The sequence below is a fragment of the Scomber japonicus genome, chromosome 14 (assembly GCF_027409825.1).
Source record: "Scomber japonicus isolate fScoJap1 chromosome 14, fScoJap1.pri, whole genome shotgun sequence".
Taxonomy (NCBI): domain Eukaryota; kingdom Metazoa; phylum Chordata; class Actinopteri; order Scombriformes; family Scombridae; genus Scomber; species Scomber japonicus.
This window is the reverse complement of record NC_070591.1, coordinates 14,017,686-14,042,483: the sequence shown is the minus strand read 5'-3', so window position 1 is coordinate 14,042,483 and position 24,798 is coordinate 14,017,686. Positions and strand designations below refer to the sequence as shown.

General features: G+C 41.3%; 1 protein-coding gene across 1 annotated transcript in view; it reads left to right on the top strand.

The window, feature by feature from the left end:
• Positions 1 to 24,758, top strand: part of LOC128373221 (ankyrin-3-like) — a 93,483-nt gene extending 68,725 nt beyond the window's left edge. The window contains exons 36-48 of the mRNA XM_053333514.1: positions 941 to 1,169; positions 1,294 to 1,419; positions 1,979 to 2,101; positions 2,659 to 2,685; positions 4,307 to 4,388; positions 5,691 to 12,950; positions 13,858 to 13,932; positions 14,376 to 14,507; positions 14,654 to 14,797; positions 17,095 to 18,565; positions 18,709 to 18,871; positions 21,072 to 21,163; positions 22,705 to 24,758. Of these exons, the coding sequence (XP_053189489.1) occupies positions 941 to 1,169; positions 1,294 to 1,419; positions 1,979 to 2,101; positions 2,659 to 2,685; positions 4,307 to 4,388; positions 5,691 to 12,950; positions 13,858 to 13,932; positions 14,376 to 14,507; positions 14,654 to 14,797; positions 17,095 to 18,565; positions 18,709 to 18,871; positions 21,072 to 21,143 (9,904 nt within the window). The 3' untranslated portion in view covers positions 21,144 to 21,163; positions 22,705 to 24,758. The remainder of the gene's footprint in view (positions 1 to 940; positions 1,170 to 1,293; positions 1,420 to 1,978; positions 2,102 to 2,658; positions 2,686 to 4,306; positions 4,389 to 5,690; positions 12,951 to 13,857; positions 13,933 to 14,375; positions 14,508 to 14,653; positions 14,798 to 17,094; positions 18,566 to 18,708; positions 18,872 to 21,071; positions 21,164 to 22,704) is intronic.
• Positions 24,759 to 24,798: the final 40 nt, after the last annotated feature.

The window sequence follows — 24,798 nt, the reverse complement described above, 5'->3', positions numbered from 1 at the left end:
GCATTTATTGGAACAATATAAAGAATGCAGTTTACTGTTTACCATTATTATATACTAGATATTTATTCATCTGATAGGCTGTGTCCTCACAAAAAGTCAGAAAGTAAAGGCTCAGTGTCCTGTCTCTCATTTTAATTTTGGGCTAGACACAGAAGCATTTTTTTTAAAAGTTAGAAATGAAATGAATATTTGTCCTCCCGCCCAGGAGGAAACAGAAATCAAATCCAGGGAATTTGTGATCACTGCCAGGAGATACCACAATAAGCCTCAAGAAATGGTGACAGTGCAGACTCACAGAGCAATGGAAAGTTGGCAGTGAATCCTGAAATCTATCACAAGAGAAAAACTCAAATTACTGTCAGTTGACTATTTATATTGACCAAATTTTAATCACTGCTCCTTTTCTTCTGATCAGTCTCTGTATTATCTGACTTTATATGTTATTTTCTGACATCATTTATTAGATAAATTAGATAAAAAAGAGACTTGGTTATAGTATTTTTTCCTCTGTAGCCCTCTTTACTAACAGGATTACACTTCATATAAAGTCATGCAAACCACTCATTGTTGAGGCATGCTGAGTGAAAAGACTGTGACCACAGCAAGTGAACGTTTTGGTTACAGTAACCAAGGTCATGAACTCTTCTTAACTAGATTGGAATCATGTGGTGAATGTGTGGTCTGATATTAACAGAGCACCCTTTAGTGATCTGCAATTAGATTACTACACAGCTGTCATGTGCCTGGTTCACCCTTCAAAGAAATCAACCAGTTTGTTTGATTTATTACTTCAGATGTTCACTCTTACTACAGTGTTGCAAGCCTATGACAAGAATAGCTTAAATGCACTGACTTTTACACCTCAAGCACTTGTAAATAATTCTTGTGTTAGGCAAATAGTTTTCTTTGCTAACTTCTGTTTTTTCCCCCTTCTCCACAGGTTCTGGCTCGCAGACTGTCACCAGATTCCTGAGACGGTGAGTCTAGCGTCTCAGTTATACCGGGAGCTGATCTGCGTGCCGTACCTGGCCAAGTTTGTGGTGTTCGCCAAGATGAATGACGCGATTGAGGCCCGGCTGCGCTGCTTCTGCATGACAGACGACAAGGTGGACAAGACCCTCGAGCAGCAGGAGAACTTTGAGGAGGTGGCCCGCAGCAAAGATATTGAGGTGAGGTTGTCTGTTAATGTGGTTGTGCAAACACTGTAATGCTATACAACATCAGTTTCATCATCTCATTTCCAGAATGTGTTCAATTTGTTCTACTAACTTTTTGGTCAATGGGCTTCTGTAGGTTCTCGAGGGAAAACCTATCCATGTGGATTGCTATGGCAACCTGTCCCCTCTGACCAAAAGTGGGCAACAGCTGGTTTTTAACTTCTACTCCTTCAAGGAAAACAGACTTCCTTTCAACGTGAAGGTTAAAAATTCATTTTAATCACCATCTCTTTCTGCTACTGTTTACTTTGTATGTGATGCACTTTGGCATCCTCTGTAAATATGCCTTACTGATTAGATTATGTCAGAAATGATCATCCTCTTCTAATTAGCTGATATTCATTTGAACAGCAATTTTCTTTTGCACAATCTGATTGTTTTTTTTCCTGGACATTTTCTGAGTGCATTTTAGGACATTTTTCAGAAAGGCTGGTTTAATTGTGTATAATTATGAGAAAAAATGAAAAAAGTGTAAAAGTAGTTGCTTATATGTTGTCATGCAGTTTACACACTTTTCTGTCTGTTAAATAATTGTTACCAATCAAATTTATTATGATTTTCTGTAAATTAAGAACTACATTTCAAACTAAATATATTGAGTGGGAAAATGAAGATTTCCAGGAAACTAACTTGTAATTAAATTGAGATTAAATTGGTATTGTTTCACTTGAATTAAGGAAGAGAACAGCTTTTTGTTCACAATTTTCACTTTGCAGGTATAAGATCTCTCATCAGGTGGTCTTTTTTGCTGTCTTCTATAGATCAGAGACATGGGCCAAGAGCCATGTGGCCGTCTCTCCTTCCTGAAAGAACCCAAATCCTCTAAAGGTCTTCCACAGACTGCCATATGCAATTTGAATATCACACTGCCAAACCACAAGAAGGTAGGCGCGTCATGTTTGAATAGTTCATCCTTTCAGGTCATATCATATCATCTATATGTAAATGAATTTGAGAGACAGAAAGACAGAAAGCAATGTTGTCCTGACATCAAAAAGGAGCCATTGAACTTCATTTGGTTTAGAAATGACTGCCTGCTGCTTGTGTCTTTTATTACTGTTTCAAAAGCCTGTGCCAGTCCTGAGACCCCACAACGTAAACATACAGCTACACATGCATACCCTGCTTCGTTCTATTGCCTGGCTCACTGTGGATACATATGAATTATACAAAAAAAAAAAAAAAAAGGACACTTCTCATTTGTTTCTTTGTTGTGGTGGTGATTGATCACAAGAAACTGTAATTGTTTTGCTTTTGCTTTTGTTATGTTGCGGTTTATTATTTTATTAATCCCATAGATTTTTTCTGATGCCTTCTGTTGTTTTTGCTGCTCCATTTTCATCCCCTGAATTTTATTTCCACCTCCCCGCTCACTATAACGTCCCTGCTCTCCATTGTGTCATCTCTCTCCTCTCCTGCAATGCATCTTGGAATACCACAGGATATGGAGTCTGATCCTGATGATGAGGTAAACAGATTCTTCATCATCACATGGAACTGCTTCTTCTTTGTCGTCCTTTCTGTTTGGCTTTACTGCAGACGCTGTAGTAAATATGTGTGTCGCAAATACTTTCTCTGTACAGTACCTTGGCACGTGTTATTTTAACACAGCTGTTTATGCATGAGTGGAAATGGCAATTTCTTTGTTAAGCAAGGATTTATTTATTGTTGTCTTCATCCCAAGTCCAGTGGAGCCAATTGCTGTACACCTCGGCTTGTTTATCATCTCTATCTTCCTTTCCATACATGTTCAACAGGAAATCACCATCTCTCCATCCTAGCTATTAACTCAGGAAGTTTCATACAGGTCTATGGTATCTTTTGTCAGCTAAAGACGAAAGCATAACCCTTATCATTTGTCCACTTGGTCATTGTTTTGTTGTATTTAGAGGTTTCCTTCTTCACCCTTGTCCTTGGCTTTACAGAGAATACTAACACTCACCTGCATGCCAGAACATTTATATGAGAATTTAATCAAAGGGAGATAAGGATGTTTTCATGTTTGAGTTTATACATTATATGTAGTGACCCAAGGTGTTATTCTATAAAATCCAATTTTCCAACAGAGTAATTACTTCAACAGTTAATCACACATTGTAACCACAGTAATTGGCCAAATAATCAATTAGTCAATCAACAGAAAATGTATCAGCAACAATTTTGATAACTGATTTATCATCCAAGTCATTTTTAATCAAAAAGGTAGAAGATTTGCTGTTTTCAACTCCTCAAATGTGATGATTTAATGCTTGTCTTTGTCATACATGATAGTAAACTGAATATCTTTGGGTTTTGGACTGTTGGTGGGTCAAAACAAGACATCTGAAGACATCAGCTTCAGCTTTGACTCTGGTTGAAGAGGTCACACATACAGTGTGTGTGATTACAGTTTGGTTATGATTTGGCCATAAAAGTTGGTTCGTAAGACTCCAATGATAGACTCCAATCAAAATGTATTACATTAATTGTAGGTCTGAGAGGGACACAAATGGGTCACTGGTATGCAGACACATTGGACCCACATTCATCGCCCCAGCCTCCACACCTTTGTACTTTCCACCTTGTTAGATAAAGGGCACTCTTAGCACTGAGTGTTGGCAAGTACTGTAAGTCACTTCCTGCAGAATTGCCCAATATGAACATAATTCCTAGAGACTGGGCTGAATATGTACAATTGTCCTTACATTGACATTTTAATAAGGTGTACCATGTGTCATCACATTTGATGATGATTTGAAGAGCACATCTTCATGATGAGAGGACATTTGCTGGAGTAGGCCATACAGACAGAGCTCATATCATCTGTAGATATTTCATTGCATTGACATTGAGAAATGCAGCGAGTGAAGAGATGCAGCGAAACAATTCATTACTCTTCAGAGGAAACACTACAATACACCTGCAGTGGCTCTTTGTGCCAGTACTAACCGCATGTATTGATTGACTAAAGGCAGAATAGTATCCATGCTCTACAGTATCTAAATTAACAAATTAACAATAGTGTTTCAACCTAATTCTGGTAGATTAGAATCACTTTTCACCATACTTTTTATGTTAAAGCATCTTTTGTTCTTTTTTGTTTGTTTCAGACTGAAAAGCCAGAACGACGTCATACCTTTGCCTCCTTAGCTTTGCGTAAGCGCTACAGCTATTTGACCGACCCAGCAGCGAGTGAGTTTCCCATTTTTATTTACATTAAATATTTTAATTGATTTTAGATTTTTATGTAATTTTAATTTTAGTTTTAGTGTTGGATGTTCCCTTTATACAGTGTCCATATTTTTTTAATATACCCAAAGAGATCTACCTGACAAAACTTGTTTTCAATCATTATTATCTTCACCTGACACATACTCTTCAGTCATCTGTCAGTCATCAAACATTTGCATGGTTTACTGTGTTCCGCTTTGCTTACCCATCCCATTTTGAAAAAAAAGTGTCCCTGTTTCAACTGTTATTTTGTTTTACATTTGTGGAAACACTGGGATTACAATGTCTGTCTGTTCATTTATCATTTGGACAAAAAATGTTTTAATTCATGTTGAATAAAAATATTCTTTTTAATTGTTCTCATTCTTCTAGTGGCCATTTCACTCTTATTGGCTTTATGATTGTGTGCGGCTGTGTATATTAATGTGATAACAGGTTGCACTTTACATTAATTTGTTCTCTACAGTGAGACAATTTAAGAGCCAGCCTTTTGGTATTTTAAAAAAGATTGGCATACTTTTAATCCTGCACTTTATATATTAACAAGACACACAAGTATGGTTAATTGGTGCTGTCTTGTTTTATTGTTACACCCCTGTCCATCTGTGTCTTTTGTGAAAAAATTGTTAACATTGATTTAATAAGTTACAAAATATATTCATAGGTATAAAATGTTAATGAAACTGACAGTGGAGACAATTGCATGGCATACTAAGCAGGCATAAATGGTTGATGTACTGTTACTTGTAAAGTGCAACCTCATGTTTTATTTTAAATCATGACCAAAAAAGTAAAGTGATATTTTTTTTACTGATGGTATACACTTGTGGGGTCATCTCTGGCATTAAAAAATGAACCAAATGAAAGGATAAACACATGTCAATCAAACATGTACAGTAAAAGGCACTGTTGCAAGAGGGCAAATAAATTAAGCACATCAAAAGTCAATGGATTGTATTTTTTGTTTATCATGTCACTTTTTTGTCATCTCTACCATGTCAAGTCTTTTTGTTCCAACACATAATCCATATTTATTGGGTGTATTATGTCATTAGTCACCGATTTTTGACTTTTCATGTCATGTTGGGTTTTTGGTTAGGGGCCTTTCTTACATTTCATGAGTAAAATTTTGACTTGTTGCTATGAATAATGCTGTTTCTGACTGACTCAAATTTCTCTTTCTGGTTTTTATGTTTTATTTCAAATTATTTTACGTTACATTTTATGTTCACTTATTGCTTTTGATTTAAATTATTGTGGAAGAAACAACTGATCGAAGCCCGCAGAGAACACAGCCTTCTAGCTACCCTCACAAACCTGTCTTTTCAACGAGATCTTATCAGGCGTGGTCGCCTGTTCCTGTCGCCGTCCCTGGCCAAGCCAAGTCTGGGTTTGGCTCCCTCTCCAGTTCGTCATCCAACACGCCCTCTGCCTCTCCACTAAAGTCTGTCTGGTCCATCAACTCTGCCTCCCCAATCAAGACCAACATCCCTGGATCACCTGCCTCTTCTGTCAAGTCAGTTAGTGACATGGCCTCTCCAATCCGATCTTACAGAACCATCTCCTCTCCAATAAAAACTGTAGTACAGCAGGCCCAGTACCCAGTCCAGGTCAGCCCCAGTCCCCTGGCCTCACCAGGGAAAAGTGCCCCAGACTCTATATCAATGAAAGGACTGGTGGCATTGTCTGCTAGGACCTCCCCTATAACTACACCTGGAGGAGGAAGCCCTCTTCTTGAGAGAACATCTATAGCCATGACCCCTCCAACCTCTCCCAAATCCTCTCTGAGTATGTTCAGCTCACCCCTGCCATACAAGACCGTTATGGGGGGCTCTAGTGGCACAGCATCTTCCTCCTCACCCATAAAAACAGTACCTGGTCTCTCCTCTGTTCGTTCCTGTGCTTCAGATATGTCAGGCCATGCAAGGAACCTCTTCTCCTCTCTTTCGTCACCTCATAAATCCAACACCTCTCCAAGTGCTGCAGCTCTGATCAATGGAACTGTGTCGCCTACACAGTACCGTTCCTCATCGCCAACATCTCTTCTCACCAGCAGTCTGCAAGAGAGAATACAAGCAACCACCAATGCTGCAACAACAAGTGTCAATGCAGCCTTTGATGAGGTTGAAAAAACATTTAATTCTTGTTCGGCAGGATATGGCACCTTGAAGTCCTTGTCCTCTTCTGCATCCTCCTCATATCAGTCCATTAGATCATCAGCTTCTAATTCCATTTATGCCAATCTAAGGTCTCCTCCTAATGCCACCACTGCTGTAACATCTAGCACAATGACTGTTCCTGTGTACTCTGTTATTAATGTGCTGCCAGAGCCACCGTTTAAGAAGCTACCTGAGGTGTCCAAGTCAGCTGCTGCCCTTGTGTCCCCTCGGAAGATGATGCCCGCTGAGATGAATACTCAGTCGCAGTCTTCCTTTGCTAGAACTCTTTCCCCTGTCAAATCCCCTCTTTTCTCTCCTGCCCTGAAGTCAAACACTGCTTCACCGCTGTCATCCAGCCAAGAGATTCTGAAGGATGTAGCTGAAATGAAAGAGGACTTGATACGAATGTCAGCCATTTTGCAGACAGACCCAAATTCTACAGCCAATAAAGGATTTCAGTCTGATTCTCCCAGAGAGGCTAAGATAGAAGATGAGGAGCCATATAGGATTGTGGAGAAAGTGAAACAAGATTTGGTAAAAGTGAGTGAAATTTTGACTAAAGACACTATGAAAGATGGTAGGGTTTCCCTGTCAAGGGGTTCCTTGGACGATATACATTTCTCGAAAGTACCTGTTGAACAACCACCAAGCAACTGGAGCTATCCACCAAGATATGAGACTGTGGTTCCTCAAGCCAAATCAAAAACAATACCAGATAGAGATTTCAATCTTTCCAAAGTGGTTGACTACCTTGCCAATGATGTTGGTAGCAGCTCTTTTTCTAAAATGAACGACACAAAGCATAAAGCAGATGAGGGCAGGAGAGAAGGAGAGGGCAAAGAGAAGCAGAAACGTGTCCTAAAACCCACCATAGCAGTTCAAGAGCATAAGCTCAAAATGCCTCCAACAAACATGCGCTCTTCAGCTTCAGACAAAGAGATCAGTAAAGTAGCAGATGCACTTTTTGGAACAGACACTGTGCTAGAATACCCGGATGATATCTCACATGAACAGGATAAAAGCCCCCTCTCAGACAGTGGCTTTGAGACTAGGAGTGAAAGGACACCGTCTGCCCCTCAGAGTGCAGAAGGAATGGGCCCTAAGGCCCCCTTTCAGGATATCCCAGCCCCCCCAGTCATCACTGAGACTAGGACTGAGGTTGTCCATGTCATCAGGAGCTATGAGCCCCCAGAGGATAACAAACAACCTGCAATGGAGGATGCATATCCTGTCAGATATATTGATTCTGATTCTAAAGGGCATCTTAATCAAGCTACATTAAGTCCAGAACAGAATAAATGCTATTCAGTAAAAGTGAGCCCTGATGAGGATCCAATGGGAAAAGGGATGAGGGTAAAGGAAGAGACTCACATCACTACTACAACCAGGATGGTGTATCACAAACCTCCTGGCAAAGAAACAGCATCAGAGAGGTGTGAGGAAACTATGTCTGTTCATGACATAATGAAGGCCTTTCAGTCAGGCAAGGACCCTTCCAGAGAGTTAGCTGGACTGTTTGAACACAAGTCTGGCAATGAAGAAACATCACAAAGAGTCCTCGAAGATATCAACTCCAAGCCTAAGGTTGAAAGAATAATTGAGGTTCACATTGAAAAAGGCAATAAAACAGAACCCACAGAAGTCATCATCAGAGAGACAAAAAATCATGCAGAAAAAGAAATGTATTACTATCCAGGGAATAGACAGGAAGATGAGGAGCCTGAAGAGTCACTTCCAGTGTACCTTGATTCCCCCAGAGTGAACACACCCATGTCACAGGAGGAAGACAGTCGCCCTAGTTCAGCACAGCTCCTGGCAGATGACTCTTACAAAACACTAAAGCTTCTTAGCCAGCAATCTGTAGAGTACAATGAGGATGAATCATCAGAACTTAGGGGGGAATCTTATAATTTTGCAGAGAAAATGCTACTCTCTGAGAAATTTGACCAGTCTCATTCTGACACAGAGGAATATTTGAGAGATAGGTCTCGCTTCCACTCACCTGATAGAAGCAGTAACAGTGAGGGTAGGTCAGTTGGGCCAAGGACAGAGTATGTTTTCAGGTCATCGAGAAATGTGTTTGACAAATCAGGAAGAATGGCTAATGTTGATGATAACTTTGACAAACTGACACTTTTGCAGTATTCTTCTGAGCCTGGTAGTCCAAAGCAGTCTGTTTGGATGCGTGTGTCAGAAGACACGCAGAATAAGGAGAGAGAGCTCATGTATGAGGACAGAGTGGACAGGACTGTAAAGGAAGCAGAAGAAAAACTCAGTGAGGTATCTCAGTTCTTTCGAGATAAAACAGAACAGCTCAATGATGAGCTATCATCTCCAGAGAAGAAATCTCGCAGACCAGACTTCAGGGAATCTCGATCAGGGCCCAGTTCTACACACAGCAGTCCAGAGAGGTCAGCTTATAGAAATGGGGGTAGTGGGGAGGAGTGGAGTAGAGACAGACTAAGAGACCGGTTTAGCTCCAGTGATAGGAAGTGTGCCAGCTTACCCAGCAGCCCAGAGAGGAGAGTATTATTGCAGTACAGTGATTCAGACCCAAGAAAACAAGGAGATGGTAAATCACAGGGTACCACAGGTGAAAGCCCTAAACCTTTTCAAATGTCTTCCTCCAAAGTCAGTGCAGTGAGGCTAAAGTTTGAACAAGAGGCTCAAAGGCAAGATAGAAGTCCACAGGGTGGCCAAAATTCTCCTCCTATCAGGAAACTCCAGGAAAGTAAGCTACCTGTGTATCAAGTGTTTGCTGGTCCAAACATTCCAAAAACACCAGACAGTCCAGGAAAAGTCCAGAGAAAAGGTCTAGATAGTGATTCAAGTAAGTTTTCACCAAAGCATGAGACTAGTGCAAAAGATCAGGAAGAGAAAAAGTTATTCAAAACATGGGAGAGCCAAGGGTATGGAAACTATAAACCACAATCTCCCAAACTATCTCATTCTGTTAAAGATGGCAATAATAGTGATTCCCAAAGAAAGGAAACCACCAAGAAAATTATCTACACAGAGTTTGTTGTCCGAGAAAGTCAAAATAGCAATGATAGTCTAAAAAAAAACTCGGAATCAGAAATTCCTGTAAGAAAGCCATCTAATTTTTCAGAAAATCAGAAATCAACCTCTTTAAAATTAGATACCACTGTTGAAGCATATGAGACAGCAGGGTCTCATATACCTACTTTAGCTAGAAATCGATTACACAGTAGTTCTGAATCCAACAAGTCTACTCATGGATCGTCAGTAGGAAAATCCACAGACTCATTAGACTATAGCCAGTCAAATGTAATGTGTAATGGTGTTGATAGTGACCAAGTAGAGTATTTGGATCAAGTAACTCCTGTAGTTGTCACAGAGGGTTTCAAAGATATTAAACCCCTACCTGTGTATGTCAGCATCCAAGTAGGAAAGCAATATGAGAAAGAAACAGCTTCTGGGCAGCTGGGAACATACAAAAAAATTGTAAGCCATGAGAGTAGGACAGTGCATGAGACCAGGGGTGCATTTTACACTGTTAAACAAAAGCAATCTCCATCTCCTCAAGGAAGTCCAGAAGATGACACTCTAGAACAAGTGACATTCATGGACAGCTCTGGGAAGAGTCCTGTTACCCCTGAGACCCCCACCTCAGAGGAAATGAGTCTGACTTCAAGAACACCAGACTCTGTGATAGGTTTCATGCCTGGCATGCCAAGCCCTATCCCAGAAGAGTCTGAGGAGGAATCAGGGAAGACCTTCATCTACAGGGAACCTTCGAAGGAAAAATCAAAGCCAGCTTCCTCAGAGAATCACAGTAAAAAGCAGGATACAGAGAGACAGAAGTCAAAGGAGAAAAGAGTGGCTTATATAGAGTTTCCGCCGCCTCCTCCTTTAGAGGCAGAGCAGTCAGACCCTGAAAAAAGGGGGTCATGTGCTTCTTCTGAAGCAGAGACAGAGATGATGGAGGTGAACCTCCAAGAGGAGCATGATAGGCACCTCTTAGCTGAGCCAATCATCAGGGTCCAACCTCCATCCCCAATTCCCCCTGGAGCTGATAACAGTGACTCTAGTGATGATGAGTCTGTCTTCCATCCTATCCCTATCAAAAAGTACACCTTTAAAATGAAAGAAGAGGGAGAGAAACGCCTGAAACAAAAAAAATCAGAGAAGAATGGAAATAATAAGGAGATTAATGGTGAGGTAAAGGGAGAGGATGCTGACTATGAGCAAAATGGCAATGACCAGTCAATCACTGACTGTTCCTTAGCAACTACTGCTGAGTTCTCTCATGACACAGATGCCACTGAAGTTGACTCTTTAGATGGGTATGACCTTCAGGATGAGGATGATGGACTGAGCGAGGACCCTAAAACATCTAGCCTGTCTAATGATGGAAAAACCACTGACCGCTCATTTAGTCAGTCCAAACTCGAAGTGATAGAGGAAGAGAAATGTGAGGAAGGAGGGGAAAATGGAAAGACTAAAACCAGCACATCATCTGCAAAAAGCAGTGGAGATGAAAAAGATTATACCCTTGAAGGAAGACATCCGGATAGGCAGGTGTTTCCAGAAAACTATTTTGGCTACCAACTTGAAGAGGAGCTGAATTCAACCTTTAAAACTGTTGCCACAAAAACCCTGGACTTTGACCCCTGGTCCACCAAAGGGAGTGATAATGATGGCGTTTTTGATTCGAAAGCAAAAGAGGATGACCCCAAGCCCTTTGGTTTATCGGTGGAGGACAAATCACAGGCTACAACACCTGACACAACCCCTGCTCGAACACCGACTGATGAGAGCACACCGACTAGTGAGCCTAATCCTTTCCCTTTCCACGAAGGGAAGATGTTTGAGATGACCCGCAGTGGTGCTATTGACATGAGCAAGCGGGACTTTGTTGAAGAGAGGCTTCAGTTTTTCCAGATTGGTGAGCATTCCTCTGACCCTATATCAGGGGAAAAGGGGAGAGGGGGCAAGATGCTGGGGGTAATTTCCTCTCAGTCAAAAACAGGGGCCACAGTAGATGGGAAGGTGAATGTTATAGATACTGCCACAGACAACAGCACTACACCAACAACACCAGCAGCAACAACAGCAAAATGCAGCCCTGCACAGCCTGGCAATGACCCTGGCTATACCGGTACTGATGCCCCTACCTGTGAAGCCATAGCTGAGACTGCCTCCTCATGCACAATCACAGCCTCTAAGGTTGATCCCAAATTACGCACTCCAATTAAGATGGGCATAGCTGCCTCTATAACTGTGAAAAAAGACTCAGGCGATCTCGCTGATTGTAAAGCTGAGATGTCAGAGGGTCAGATGGTGCCAGAATACATCAGTATAGAGGGTCAGTGTACAGAGAGCCAGTCTAGCAGACACACTGAGCCCAAGTTAGAACGAAGAGATTACCCCTCTGAAAACTGCAACAACAACAATAACCTTGAGTCCTCCAGTGTTCAGGCCAACTACATTCAGTGTGGTAGCGTGGTGTTTAATTTGCAGTCCTCCTCTGAACCCACTCTTCAAAAAGCCAGTAGGATAGAAACACTGTGCTGTAGGGATTTAGAGGAGAGAGTTGAAATACACAACAGCAATCAAGAGCAAGAGCAGAAAAATGAAACAGTTAAAGAAAGTGAAGCGAAGCAGCCCAAGTCTAGGCTTCCAGTGAAAGCATCAGGGTGGTCATTTCACACACAGGGAACAGCCATAGGAAAACAGAAGCCCAAACAAGCACTAACAGTTGAGGTCAGGAAAAGAGGAGAGCCAGCCATAGCCAAAGTAGAACCCAGGTCTAGAATACCAATCAAGGATGTTAAAAAGAGCAGTTCTGCTGCCACAGCTAGCTCACTTGTTTCAGTTCAGGTTACTTCACATCCAACAAGGGCATTGGACACAGAGAGAGCAGCCATACAGTTGCCCACAAGGCTACCATTGAAGGACAGACATCAGGTCAGCAATGTCACAAGTGAGGGAGCTTGTAGACAAGAGAGACAAGAGAACCCTAGTGAGGTTTGTAAGCGCACCATCGAATACTTTAAAGACATTAGCGGGGAGACGCTAAAGTTGGTGGACCGCCTGTCAGACGAGGAGAAAAAGACGCAGACAGAGCAGTCGGAGGAAGACAGCACCTCCCGGAGCACCTCTCTGTCGGACGCCTCCCAGCCTTCCCAGCCCTCCCAGCCCTCCCAGCCCTCCCGCTCATCAAGGTCTGGTAGAGGTTCGAGGGCTGAGGCCGGGGCCGCGTCCGTAAGGGCAAAGGTGGCGACGACGGACAGGGCCTCCGGCAGTGAGAGGAGCAGGAGGAGTAGGCGGACTGGTGGGAAGGAGGGCAGTCAGGGACTCACAGGGTCTCGAACGCCTCCCATCGCAGAGATCAAGCCTAGTTTGTAAAATTTTCACACTATGTTTAAAATACATCTATATATTTATATATTTCACTTTTAGTTGCATGACTTCGTTGTGATCGTTTAATGGATTGACTGGAATGCCTGTGGCGTGTTTATATATTTCCTTAAGAACAGTAGCTGTCATTTGAATTTATTTTTTTGTCATTGATGTACTGTGTACTGTATTGTCCTTGTTGCAAGATTCTCTTCCCCCTGTTCTCCTCTTTCAACCCTTTCTAAATCCTGTATAGTAGAGTGAGCATGCCAGTAGTAGTGACTGGTCCACTGGCACAACCAGTCCCTCTGTTTGACAACTCCCTGGTGTGTCTGTCTGTCTGTCTGTGCAGGGTGGCTATCGAGTTCTTGTAGTACTTTGTTCTTCCAGAATATTCCATGCTATCAATTGTCATTTAAACTAACTAGTCTTAGCAACAAACACTAAAAAGCGCCTTCGCATGTTGACATATTAGATTCTAACATAGACTTTTCCAATCTAGATTTGTAGAACTATGAGTCTTTTGTTGAGAGTCATGTTATGCTTTGTTTTGTGTGGTTCTCATGACAATTAATGCCTGCTTAGAGGATACATACCACAAATTGTCACAGAGCACCACTTACTCTATGAACATATTTAAGTTGCCCTTAATGTCTCTAGTGTGACATGTCCTTTTCTTGCCATACTGGGGAAATAATTTGACCTATATTATAACTATATTACAGTAATATACTAACCATTGCATCATATATATTTTAAACACTACTTTGATTAATATAGTGTTAATAATGATGATTAGGTGGCCAGAAAAGGAAAATGATGTACGTGTTTATTTTTCTCTTACATTCGTGTGTAGGAGGAGAAGAATGTGAAAGGTATTGATGAGTCATTGTCTTCTATCTTCTCAGGTCCCCAAAGTCCTTGTGAGCGAACAGACTTGCGGATGGCTATTGTTGCAGATCACCTGGGACTCAGTTGGACAGGTGAAAACATTCAGCATTGTTTTTTCTCTCTCAAACTCGTTGTGTCTCACTCTGTCTTTGGCCCTATCTGCGTTAATCCCTGTTATTTACTGCCATCTTCAGGCAAACAGAATATCTTACCCAGAATCTATGCTGTTATTACACAGTCCTTAAAATGAGGAGCTAATAATCATTTGATGAGGAGATATAATAATAAAAACAATCTCCTTTTACAGAAAAGCTTGGAAATTTACTATTGATATATCGATGGCATTGATGAGGCAACTGAAATTACAAGTTGTTTTATCAGTGACATGATTTATGTTTTGTACATAGCAAGTGTATGTTACTCCCTGCCAGTTGTATGTTTATACTATAACATTTGTACAAAATGATAAAAATTTAAATACAGAAGATATTGTTTTAATGTGTATGTCTTACATGCTATTTCTGTCCCATCACAGAGCTGGCCCGTGAGATGAACTTCACAGTGGATGAGATCAACCACGTCAGGCTAGAGAACCCCAACTCCCTGACAGCACAGAGCTTCATGCTACTAAAGAAATGGGTCAGCCGGGAAGGGAAAAATGCCACAAGTAAGACTATTTTTATATGTGAAAGAAAATATCATTTATTTGATTGTTCTCAACATTGGAAAAAGTAAAAAGTATATCAAACAAACCTTGTTTCAGGTGTCTGATTTTTTTTTTCCTCTTCTTCTTCTTCTTCTTATCTTCCACAGCGGATGCCTTAACTGCAGTGCTGACCAAAGTCAATCGGATGGATATTGTGACTTTACTGGAGGGCCCAATATTTGACTATGGTAACATTTCAGGCACGAGATGTTTTGCCGATGATAACGCTGTTTTCCGGGATCAGGCTGATGGTAAAGTTTAGCTCTGTTTAGCTGACCTCTTACCTCTCCCTGCTACCTTTTTTGTTTTACCAATGCATGGATCACATATAGTTCTAGTGCTAATCTCTAGAGAACTTCAGTCAGATTTGGATGTTGTTTGGACAGCTGGCTCCTAATGTTCCCTAAATGCACTCCTGGTTTCCATGCTTTACAGTTTATTAACCTGAATCCAATATTGCTTTTCAATTTGAATTATACCCATATATTTAATAGATTTTTAATTGGCTTCTGTGGAATTAATCACTTTATTTATGCATAACATTTTTATTTAAATCAGGCTCAAAGTGAATACCCCTCTACACATGGATTATCCAGTTGTCACAAATGAGCAATATCCACTGTAAAATCAAATTTTAAGTGCATGCCATAACATACTACTTTAAATGTTTTCCATGATGTCTGACTTAAGTAGAAATTACGTAACCCGGTAGAGTCTGCTTTCCTCTGTTGATTTAGTTTAGTTCTCCTAGTTCTCCTCCAGTTCCTCTGAGCCTTCCTTGGATAGATGAGAGAATCTCTTCTTCTGCGAAACCAGACTGCCTCCTCCTCTTCTTGTTCCTCCTGCCTCCCATCACCACCCCACAGCAGTATGCACTGCTGATAACAGCACATAACATCTCTTAATGAGTTAAGAGTCATGTATTGCTGATCCTTGTGTGCCTTCTCCTTATCCATCCTCCACGTGCCTCCTCCTCCACAGATCCCTCAGTCACATTATTCATTCATTCAGCATGTTTCACATTAAACATTTATGTTTTTTCCCTCTTTCTCTAATTGACTTTTTGTTTCTTTTGGTCTCTTCTGCATCCCGTAGTTTGTGTCATTATCCCTCTAACTCCCAGAAGCACTCAGGGTGCCTTCATCCTGCAGACACCCACTCCCTTCTCTCCGATGCCAACACCAACACCCCCACCCACTCCCCTCACACCTACTGCAGCACTTCAATGCCGTCCCTTTTCACAACGCCGCTCTCCGAGCTATGAGTCTTCCATTTCACTCAAAGATTTGGCACCTCGAGCACCATTTGAACAACAATTTAATTTCCTCTGTCCTCCTTCCCCAAGCCCCATCTCTCAATTCAGCCCTGCTGACTCGTGTCAGTCCCCTTCCTCCCCTTTCTCACCCTACCCATCCTCCCCAATTCCCCTTATCACTTCACCATTACCTTTCTCACCATTTGCTAACTCCACCTCACCCAATCCTTTTTCAGCAACGCCTGTACCGTCCTCTCACGCTTCTCTCCCAACCTCCCTCACACCCGCTCCAAATGATTCACAAGAAGAGGCAGTCACCTCCTCTATCCAATTATCTGGATCCATCTCTGATGTGTCTTGTGATACTACTGCCCCTTCCAAACCTGCAACCACACCTACCAGCCTTGTACCCTCATCTGCTACCTCTAACCAAACCATCACCACACCTGTTTCACCCATCCCCTCTTCTCCATCAGGCAGGGCCTCACCTTCTGTCACTGTCTCTCTGAGCAAAGAGTCTTTAGGGACCCAGCTAGCTGCCTCTACACGCTCTGTCTCACCTATCTCCTTGTCTACTCTCCCACCTGTCTCTCCCTCTGGGTCACACTGTCCTAGTCCCAGTCCCTCTTCCCCTCCTCTCCGCTCCCTGTCTCCTTGTCCTGCTTGCCAGTGTACTTGTTCACCCTCTGTCAACCCAGCTGTCACCAAAACCCATAATGACTCTTCCACAATGGAAATATTTATTTAGCAAGCATCTCTCAGCATCTCTCATCTGTTAGCTATCCCATGTGAGCATGTAACTGAACACCCTGGCAAATATTAATATCTTATTAAACTCATCAAAACCCACGCTACATGATTAATACGGCCTTATGTCATTAATGTGTCACACTTTCAATTTCTTACCTCAACACAAAGGTTCTGTCAATAATCACACAATAGCAACACTCACTAAATTCAGAAACAGATAAACTAGACATTTCTTTTGTGATTACTGTCAAATTGAATATGCTTTTGTTTTTTTTATTATTGTGTTGAATGTGACATTTTCAAATATACATAGTACAATGTATATAATACATATGTATATAATTGTACTGCGTATGTTTATATTTCATATTGCCGCTATAGTGGCTGCTACTGGTTGTCTGGATACATGCTTTACACTTCAGTCTCTGTGCCATTCCCCGTGTCATATATGTATGTGTCAGGGTGTGTGTGTTGTTCTGTGATTCTTTTGTAGCATGCTTCAATGCGTGTACGTCTCTACATTTATCATCCTGTCACCTACAGATTATCAGAGCATTCTAGCGGAGCTGCAGTCCCCCGCCACACTGCACTCTGATCCCCACTTCCTGGAGCCTGAACTCCCCGTCACCCCCATCCCTTCCCTTGCCCACCAACACCACCACCATTACCCAGAACCAAGCACCCCTTTGCTGGCCGAATCCCAGCCTCAGGCCCTTCCCTGGAGTCCAGAGATAGAGCCCGGTACTGGAGAGCCAGACAGCCCCCCTAAGAGCCCCCCCAGACCTTGTGAACTTGCCCTTACCGTCTCAGTCTTTGAACTCCCTGATCCTGTCCCTTCCAAGATCAGGAAGCCCCACATCGCTCTGAACGATCAGCTGCTTTTGAGCGAGGAGGAGGACAGGTCTTGTCAAGAAATGGAGCTGAGCCACAAGCCCAAGTCACTCTCCTTCCCTGCGATGTGTGAGTTAGACATTGACATGGCTTACTCCACATCTTCCCCTTCAGTATCATCAGTATCATCAATAACCCCTTCATCACCTGACAGAGCACTAATGGGAGACGAAGGAGCACAGATAGGTACCCCCAGTGGGGTACAAGAGGATGTTGGTTTGAAAGGAGGTGAAAACGAAGCGACAAAAGGAATAGAGACGGTTGTTGAGACGGTTGTAACAGAGTTAGTAGAGGGAAATGGATTGGTGGAAAAGTGGGTAGAGCAGGATTTGATTAAAAATGTGGAAAGAAAATGTGAGATTGTAACAAAAGATAGGTTTAAGTTGGAAGAGGAAAATAACATTTTGGAGGAACAGAAGGAGGGACCTGCAGAGGAGGAGAAAGATGTAATAAATCAGCAGCCAGTACCTATTCAAGAAGGAAATAAGGGGACCATCTGTGAGGTGGAGGAGGTGAGAGATGTGCAGCATCTGTCAGAAAAGCAGCATCATTTGACAAACATTGAGCCTGAAGTGGAAAAAGACAGAATAGAAGTAGAGACTGCTGAAGAGGGTATTGATGGAACATCTGAGGTACAAAAACTGGATGTGAGCAGTGATGAAAGGGTCTACGAAGGTGACAGAGTGGATGACGCAGAGGTAGAACTTCAATTCAAGGATGAAGGAGGGCTGTCTAGCAAGGAAATTGAGATTTCCCTAAAATCAGAAGGAGACCAAGCTACAACTGACCTCTCCCCTCAAGCCTGGGTTGAAGCGCTTGGGGAACGTCAACCCAATGAGTCTGGATCCGATGAGGAAGAGGATGTGGGAGATGGAGACAAAGAAATTACAGAAGAGGCATTAGGATCTCTGTTGGAGGAGGCGAAGAACGAAGAAGAAGGCTCAGAGGAGAAGGAGGAGGACAAGGAGATCACCGAGGTCAGGGTTCAGGAGATTCAGGTTGAACAGGCAGAAAAAGACGTGTGTTCACTTTCAGGTTGGCACAGTGACTCATCCAGCGTCAATGTGGAACCACCAACACCAGGCCGCAGTGTCAGCTCGGACCTGCTCGACAGGCGGGAAAGGTGAATAACTTAACATGTTAGGTGTTTCAAACAAAATCCTTTATAAAGATTTTTAAAAATCGCCAGCCTAATTTGAAAATCTTCAGTTCTTTACACTATCTTGCAACTACAAACCTGATTCTGGATTTTTTTTAACCCAACAGCCAAGAGAATTCTAGTGACTCCATCACTTCCTCGTCCAGGGGCGAATCAGGGAGGTCCCGACAGAACGGTGACAATTCAAGGCACTCACCTCAGGGCGGCTCATCTGAGTCATCGAATGGCAAAAAGGAAGAGGGATCGCTGGTGTCAGAGAAAAAAGTCCAGGTAATGTTACAAATAATAATGATAATAATTAAGTAAATAAAAATAATGTAGATTCCCTCCTTGTTCCATATCAACTAAGCACTACATTGTATTGTGATTATGTTCATGCAACCTATGTTATAACTTGTGTTCAAGAAACATAACCCTAACCCTTTTTCTAGGTGTCTCTTTTTTGATGCAGTCAACCACTGTGCTGAAGAGCATAAATGACAACTAAATGTTGCAACTGACCAATTCTCTTGCCTTTACATGTATTTCCTTCTCCTACTGACTCTCTCAATGTGTTGATGGTTTTGAAATGCCCTCTCCAGCAGCGGGTTAGTGTAGATTCCGGTTCAGAGGAAGAACAGACTGTAACCACCAGAATCTTCAGGCGCCGTCTCATTTTAAAGGTACACTGCGAGCCTGGAGCAGAGGCTGGCCTGTGCCTTGGTTTGATTTGGTTGGTTTAGTTTCAACTGGTCAGTCTGGTGTGTATCATAGTGGTTTTGCTTGGTGTACTGATAGTTGTGCTCTTTTTGTGTGTGTGGATATATGGGGTGCATACAGTAGATGTTTGTGTACATGCACTCCTGAGCCTGGCTTCTTGGTTCATGGCACCTCATTGCCATGCTGTTTAGATTGTCTGGTTGCAGACTAACCTAGTGCCCCAGCTCTTTCTGACATAAATGTTCCTCTCTCTTGAGGTGTCATTTTGGTGTGGTGATGGTGACGGATTGACGTTTTGTTTGATCATTTGTTACACAATATTCATGTGCTAACCACACACACTTGCAGGGAGAACAAGCAAGGAATATCCCTGGCGAAACTATGACAGAGGAACACTACATGGACCGAGATGGTAACCTCATCAGTAGAAAAGTAATGTATAACTAATAATTTCCATTTTACATTCAACTATCCAATACAGCCTATTACAGGGAGAGAAGATTATTGGTTTTATAAAAAACAAACACCATTCGATCATTTTCTTCCTTGTCGACATCCTTCTGCCTTGGGCAGGTTATCAGGAAGGTCATTCGGCGGGTGTCCACTCCCACACCAGAATACCAAGGAGACGACAGGTGGCACCAAGACCTTCAGCATAGTCCCACTCTGCAGGAAGAATGGCCCGAGGTTGGCATGAAGATACCCTTTAACATTGATCCAGGGTTCAAAGTCTGACCTTGATGGGATGCCTGGAATGTTGTTATCCTTTAGTCAGAAAACAGTAATTAAGAGAACAAAATTAGAGGAACAACTGATGCAAAAGTAAGACTTAAAGCTGCAGTAGGGAACATTTTATCTGAGGGGAAATACTTTTCTTTTTTTCTTTTTACACGAATGACTCTTCTGCCCTGTGAGTCCCACTGACAGGCCCATCAAAAAAACGTGTGGCCAAGCATTATTCAAACCCACAGAACTGTGTTTTATTTAACAAGGTTTCTGAAAGTTACAAATTAAAGAATGTCATTGGTATGTGTATAAAATGCTACAAATGACATTTATAAGATATCTCCAATTCTGTAACAAAGTGTTACTTTGTTATTTTAAGGTATTGGACTCCTTGAAGTTACATGTTATTGCAGCTTTAAGTCACTCAGTTGTATCCAGGGAGTGTTAGATTTTATTATGTTTTCCTCCAACAGTGCAGGTGGATTTTTTGATTAACACTTCATTAATTGGTTTGGGATAACTCCTCTGTCTCTCTTTTGGGGTAAAAAAATACAAAACACATTTATGCTGCCATTTGAGGTGCAACCTTGCATGTTGTGTTTTGACACTGTGTGGTATCCATTGTGTTTCCGTAACAAAGAGGAAGCTGACTGTGTGGTTTTAATGGTCTGCTGCCACATTTCTGGTTATATTTTGAACTCATTTTAAAGTGTTTAACTGATTAGTCAGCAGTATGACTAACGAGTGTCGTGACTCTGCTGTGAAAACACAATCTGTCTCTTTTGTTTCTAACTCTTTCCATAATTACACAATTTTTCAGCTTCCAGGTGTCTGGTTGGTGTGTGGTTTTGGCCCTATTTATATTACCTAACAACAAAGCTGCTACTAACATTGGCTAGTTTCAGATTGCTGTTGTTGCGGTGTGTGGAGTGTTGCTTTTTCTTTTGTTTCTCAGCTTGCTATTTTGGATTTCAACTTGGCGTCCTCCCAGGAGATAAAAATACCATGTCTTAACTGTATTTCTGTGTATGTTTGTGTTTTATAGCAAGGAGAAGGATCAAGGAATAGCAGGCGAAAGGAGGAGAGAAGGTCTGGAGATAAAAAGCACCACTCATAGGGATGGTTGTGCTCTGCCAGGTACAGTAGCTTCAGTGCAACACAACCATTATTGTTCCCTTGTCTTTGTGGTCCATGTGCATATGCATTCTTTTCTTTTTTATCTATACTTACATTCACGTCATGCCCCACTGCTCCATCCTCATCTTTAATGTGCTGCACATCTGCACTGTCTCTGCCTTCTTTACTCTATTTAGCTATTCTGTTCAGTGCTTCTGTACTGCAGACAGTTTCTAGTCTACTCTTCTCTTCTTAAATACATTCAGTTCTATTATGTTCAGGTCCTGTACTTGACTCTAGTTGCACTCTATAGTGTATTCACTTCAGTACACTGCACTTGATGACTCTTCTCTCCTCTGGTCTTGACTCAACAGGAATAGTTTAACGTTTACAGCATTGTTAAACCACATCCTGTTTCATTCGTATACTAACAGTAATGTAGAAACAACAGTTTGTGATTTTAGGAGCAGTTACATGCTGCAGCTATTACTTGAAGAACAACAGCCAGGCACAGTGACTTCTCAGAGTCACAACATCACCGTGAAGTTGCCTAGCAACCAGCAGAGTCACTCCACTGAAGTGCTGGGCAGATGGATAAACCGTTGTTTGTCAAAAAAAAGTTACAGCACGAAACTTCCTGTGAAACTGCAAATTGTAGTTTTTTACAATTTAGTTTCTGAGCTGAGTAAACAAGGCGTATTCAATATGTTAATAAGTGAGCTTAAAAGGTGCTGATAGACATATCTGAGGCAGACTTGTTGTTTTCCCCTGCCTCTAGCCTTTATGTTAAGCTAATCACCTCTTAGCTCCATCTTTGAACACAATTCATAGACATGATGGTAGTTTTTATCCTCTCATCTAACTGTCAGCAAGAAAAATGAATTAGCATATTTCCCAAAAAGGTCAAACTATTCCCTCAGTTGCTCCGTTTCTGCAACACAGACTCAAAAGTTCAAAAGGCTGACTGATGTCTGAGCCTGGTTATCCCCTGGCAATATTTCTGCCCTGTGTGTTCACCGAGTGTGTGTGAATAGAGGACAGTTACAAAGGGAGCAGGGGCAATGGCCAGTACACAACTCAGCATTATATTGTCCCACTGATGCCCTGTGTGCCTGTTTTTGTCCAGTAAATCCCCAACTCACAACAGCATTGTAGTATCCAGAAAGAGTTTGTTATCCCACTCGCCAGACTGTTAATCCCTACTGCTGTTCACCCTTATGTTACATTCACAGTGAATCACTCCATCTGTACAAAAACCGACTTAGAAATAATATATGAGGTCTGGCAGTGGGTTTCTATGGTAACAAAGGGTCACCATAACAACCCACGGACCATCAGGCCTTGTCATCACATTGTCATCCAAAGATCATGATCAAGATTTGAAAAAGTCTTTCAATCTGTCAAAGTTTGCAGTTTGATATTGAATTTAATATTCAAATGATGATATTTGACTTAGAAATCATTTATATCTGTTAATATTGTGAAATACAGTCCTACCAAAATAAAGAAACTGTCAATTATAATCTATAAACTTGTCTAATTTACTACTTTCTGTCTTACAGATGTACAGGAACCGTGTTACATGTTTCCTGGGGATAAGTGTTACAGAAGACTGGAGAGCTTCAGTGTGAGGACTTCAGGCAAAAGTCCAGTCTGCAACTTTCTGCTTCAAACAAATGGTTTTCACGTGAGAGGAGTCGACCCTTCTGACTTACGCATGAGCATGAAAAACTCACTCCCTGTCAATCAAAGGACCCGGGAGGTTCTCACTTTCTGACTGTGGACCCGTGGACAATGATTCTGCTTCCTGTTTTGTGTGAAACAATACGTGCCATTGGTCCACTGGTGTTGTGAGAGCCTTTGAGGAGCATTATTTTGTTGCAAGAAACGACAAAGACTCCAATTACTGACAACCACACAGGTGCAACTGTGACCAAAGATGGCACAAGAGCTCAATCCACATGTTGGGTGGAAAATATGAAATAGACACAAATAACACACAAAAAAAAAATCTAATGGAACACTTCAACCAACTTCAACACTCGCCTTATAGTTTTTTCTTGAACCCATTGTTGTCAGGATGTAAATTGTTTGGGAATTTTTTTCTTCCTTTTTAAAAACTTAAACTAACACAAAAAGCTTTTTTCTGTATATAGAATTACAATGTGTAAAGTTCTTAAAAAGGATACGGTTGAGAACGCACTGAGGAGAGTAACCTTTTCAAGTGCTTTCAAAATGTATTGAAGCAGTTCCACTTTTAAAGATTTGAGTGTAACACAGGTTCTTGTATAATTAATTATTAGAACAGGTATAATGTTTGTACATGAAAAAAAAGCTGGTTTGATTTTAACAGAGGAAATTTCCAGAAAATCAAATTTCAGTCATTCCCAGAGTGGGAATGGATCTAATCCTGCAAAAGCAGCCTTTCAGAGTACTCATATTTTCATGCATGCTGTTCACATTATTTTAAGTACAATTTTTACAAGTTTGCAAACACTGTATTCAAATGACAAATAAAACCCTTTATCTGTGTACACGTACAGTATAGCCCTAACATTTGTCACCAATTTTATATTTTAAATTGAAAAGGGATACCATTAAAGCATTTATCATGTTGGAAGTGAGGATGAAAAAAAGTTCTATAGCTTCTTGAGGGTGTGATGTCCTGTCTGTCTATGTAAAACCGGAGGGCAGCTTCTGCTACGAGAGAAAGAAATTACCTGAATGTAAATGCTAGTAGGCTGGCTCGCTGTAAAATTATAACTGTATTGTGCGTATTGGCTATAAGGTGTAGGAGTCTCTGTACACTGTTAGACTGTTTGTAATCATTTTAGCAGCGTGTCAATTTGGTTTTCTAACGGCTGCTGTGGTATTAAAGGAAAACTGGGGCATTTCATTTTGAATTTTTTGGTGAAGTATTTCCTTCATTTAAAACCTACTCACATTAAGGATACATAAAGACATTATTTGATTGTAGCTCTAAATAGCATATTGTATGACAAAAACACTGGATGGTCAAAAACAATTATTTAAGCATTAAATAAATTGTGTTTAACTCTGAAACTGTGTGATCTTTTTAGGCTTGAGAGTCTGTAAATGCAGTGTCGAATAGAATTGTTTTCACTAGCTCATTGGCAAATTTTACTTTACAAGACATTAGGAATTATCTTTGTATTGGTTTTCATTAGATGCCCATGTAGTTCAAGTATGGTGTTCTACTGGTGCGATGGCTCAGTATGCTGATGTCTATGCTGTGGACATGAAAACTATGTAACTTTTTTTTTTGGGAGGGGTGGGGGTGGGATAAAGGAAATCAGGAAGGGTGCTGTACACATCCCCTTATTCTACTATGTCAATCAGGGGGTAGAGGATCCTTTGATATGGTTGAACTATCAATTTTGTCAATTTTGTTTGATATGTGTTTTCACCTGAGCAGATTTTTTGATGTACAATTCTTACTAACAGAGTGAAGCCATTGAAATGTAACTATTCTAGCACTTTGGTTATTCAAGGTCTTTTAGAGGCTATAGCAGCAATGATGCCACCACAAATGTTTCAGACGTCTTTAAAAAAAAATCAACCTAAAAATAAAAAAATAAATAAAAATGCATTGATTTCGCAATACAGTGGTTTCTCTTCTTATCTTTGTGTCCTTG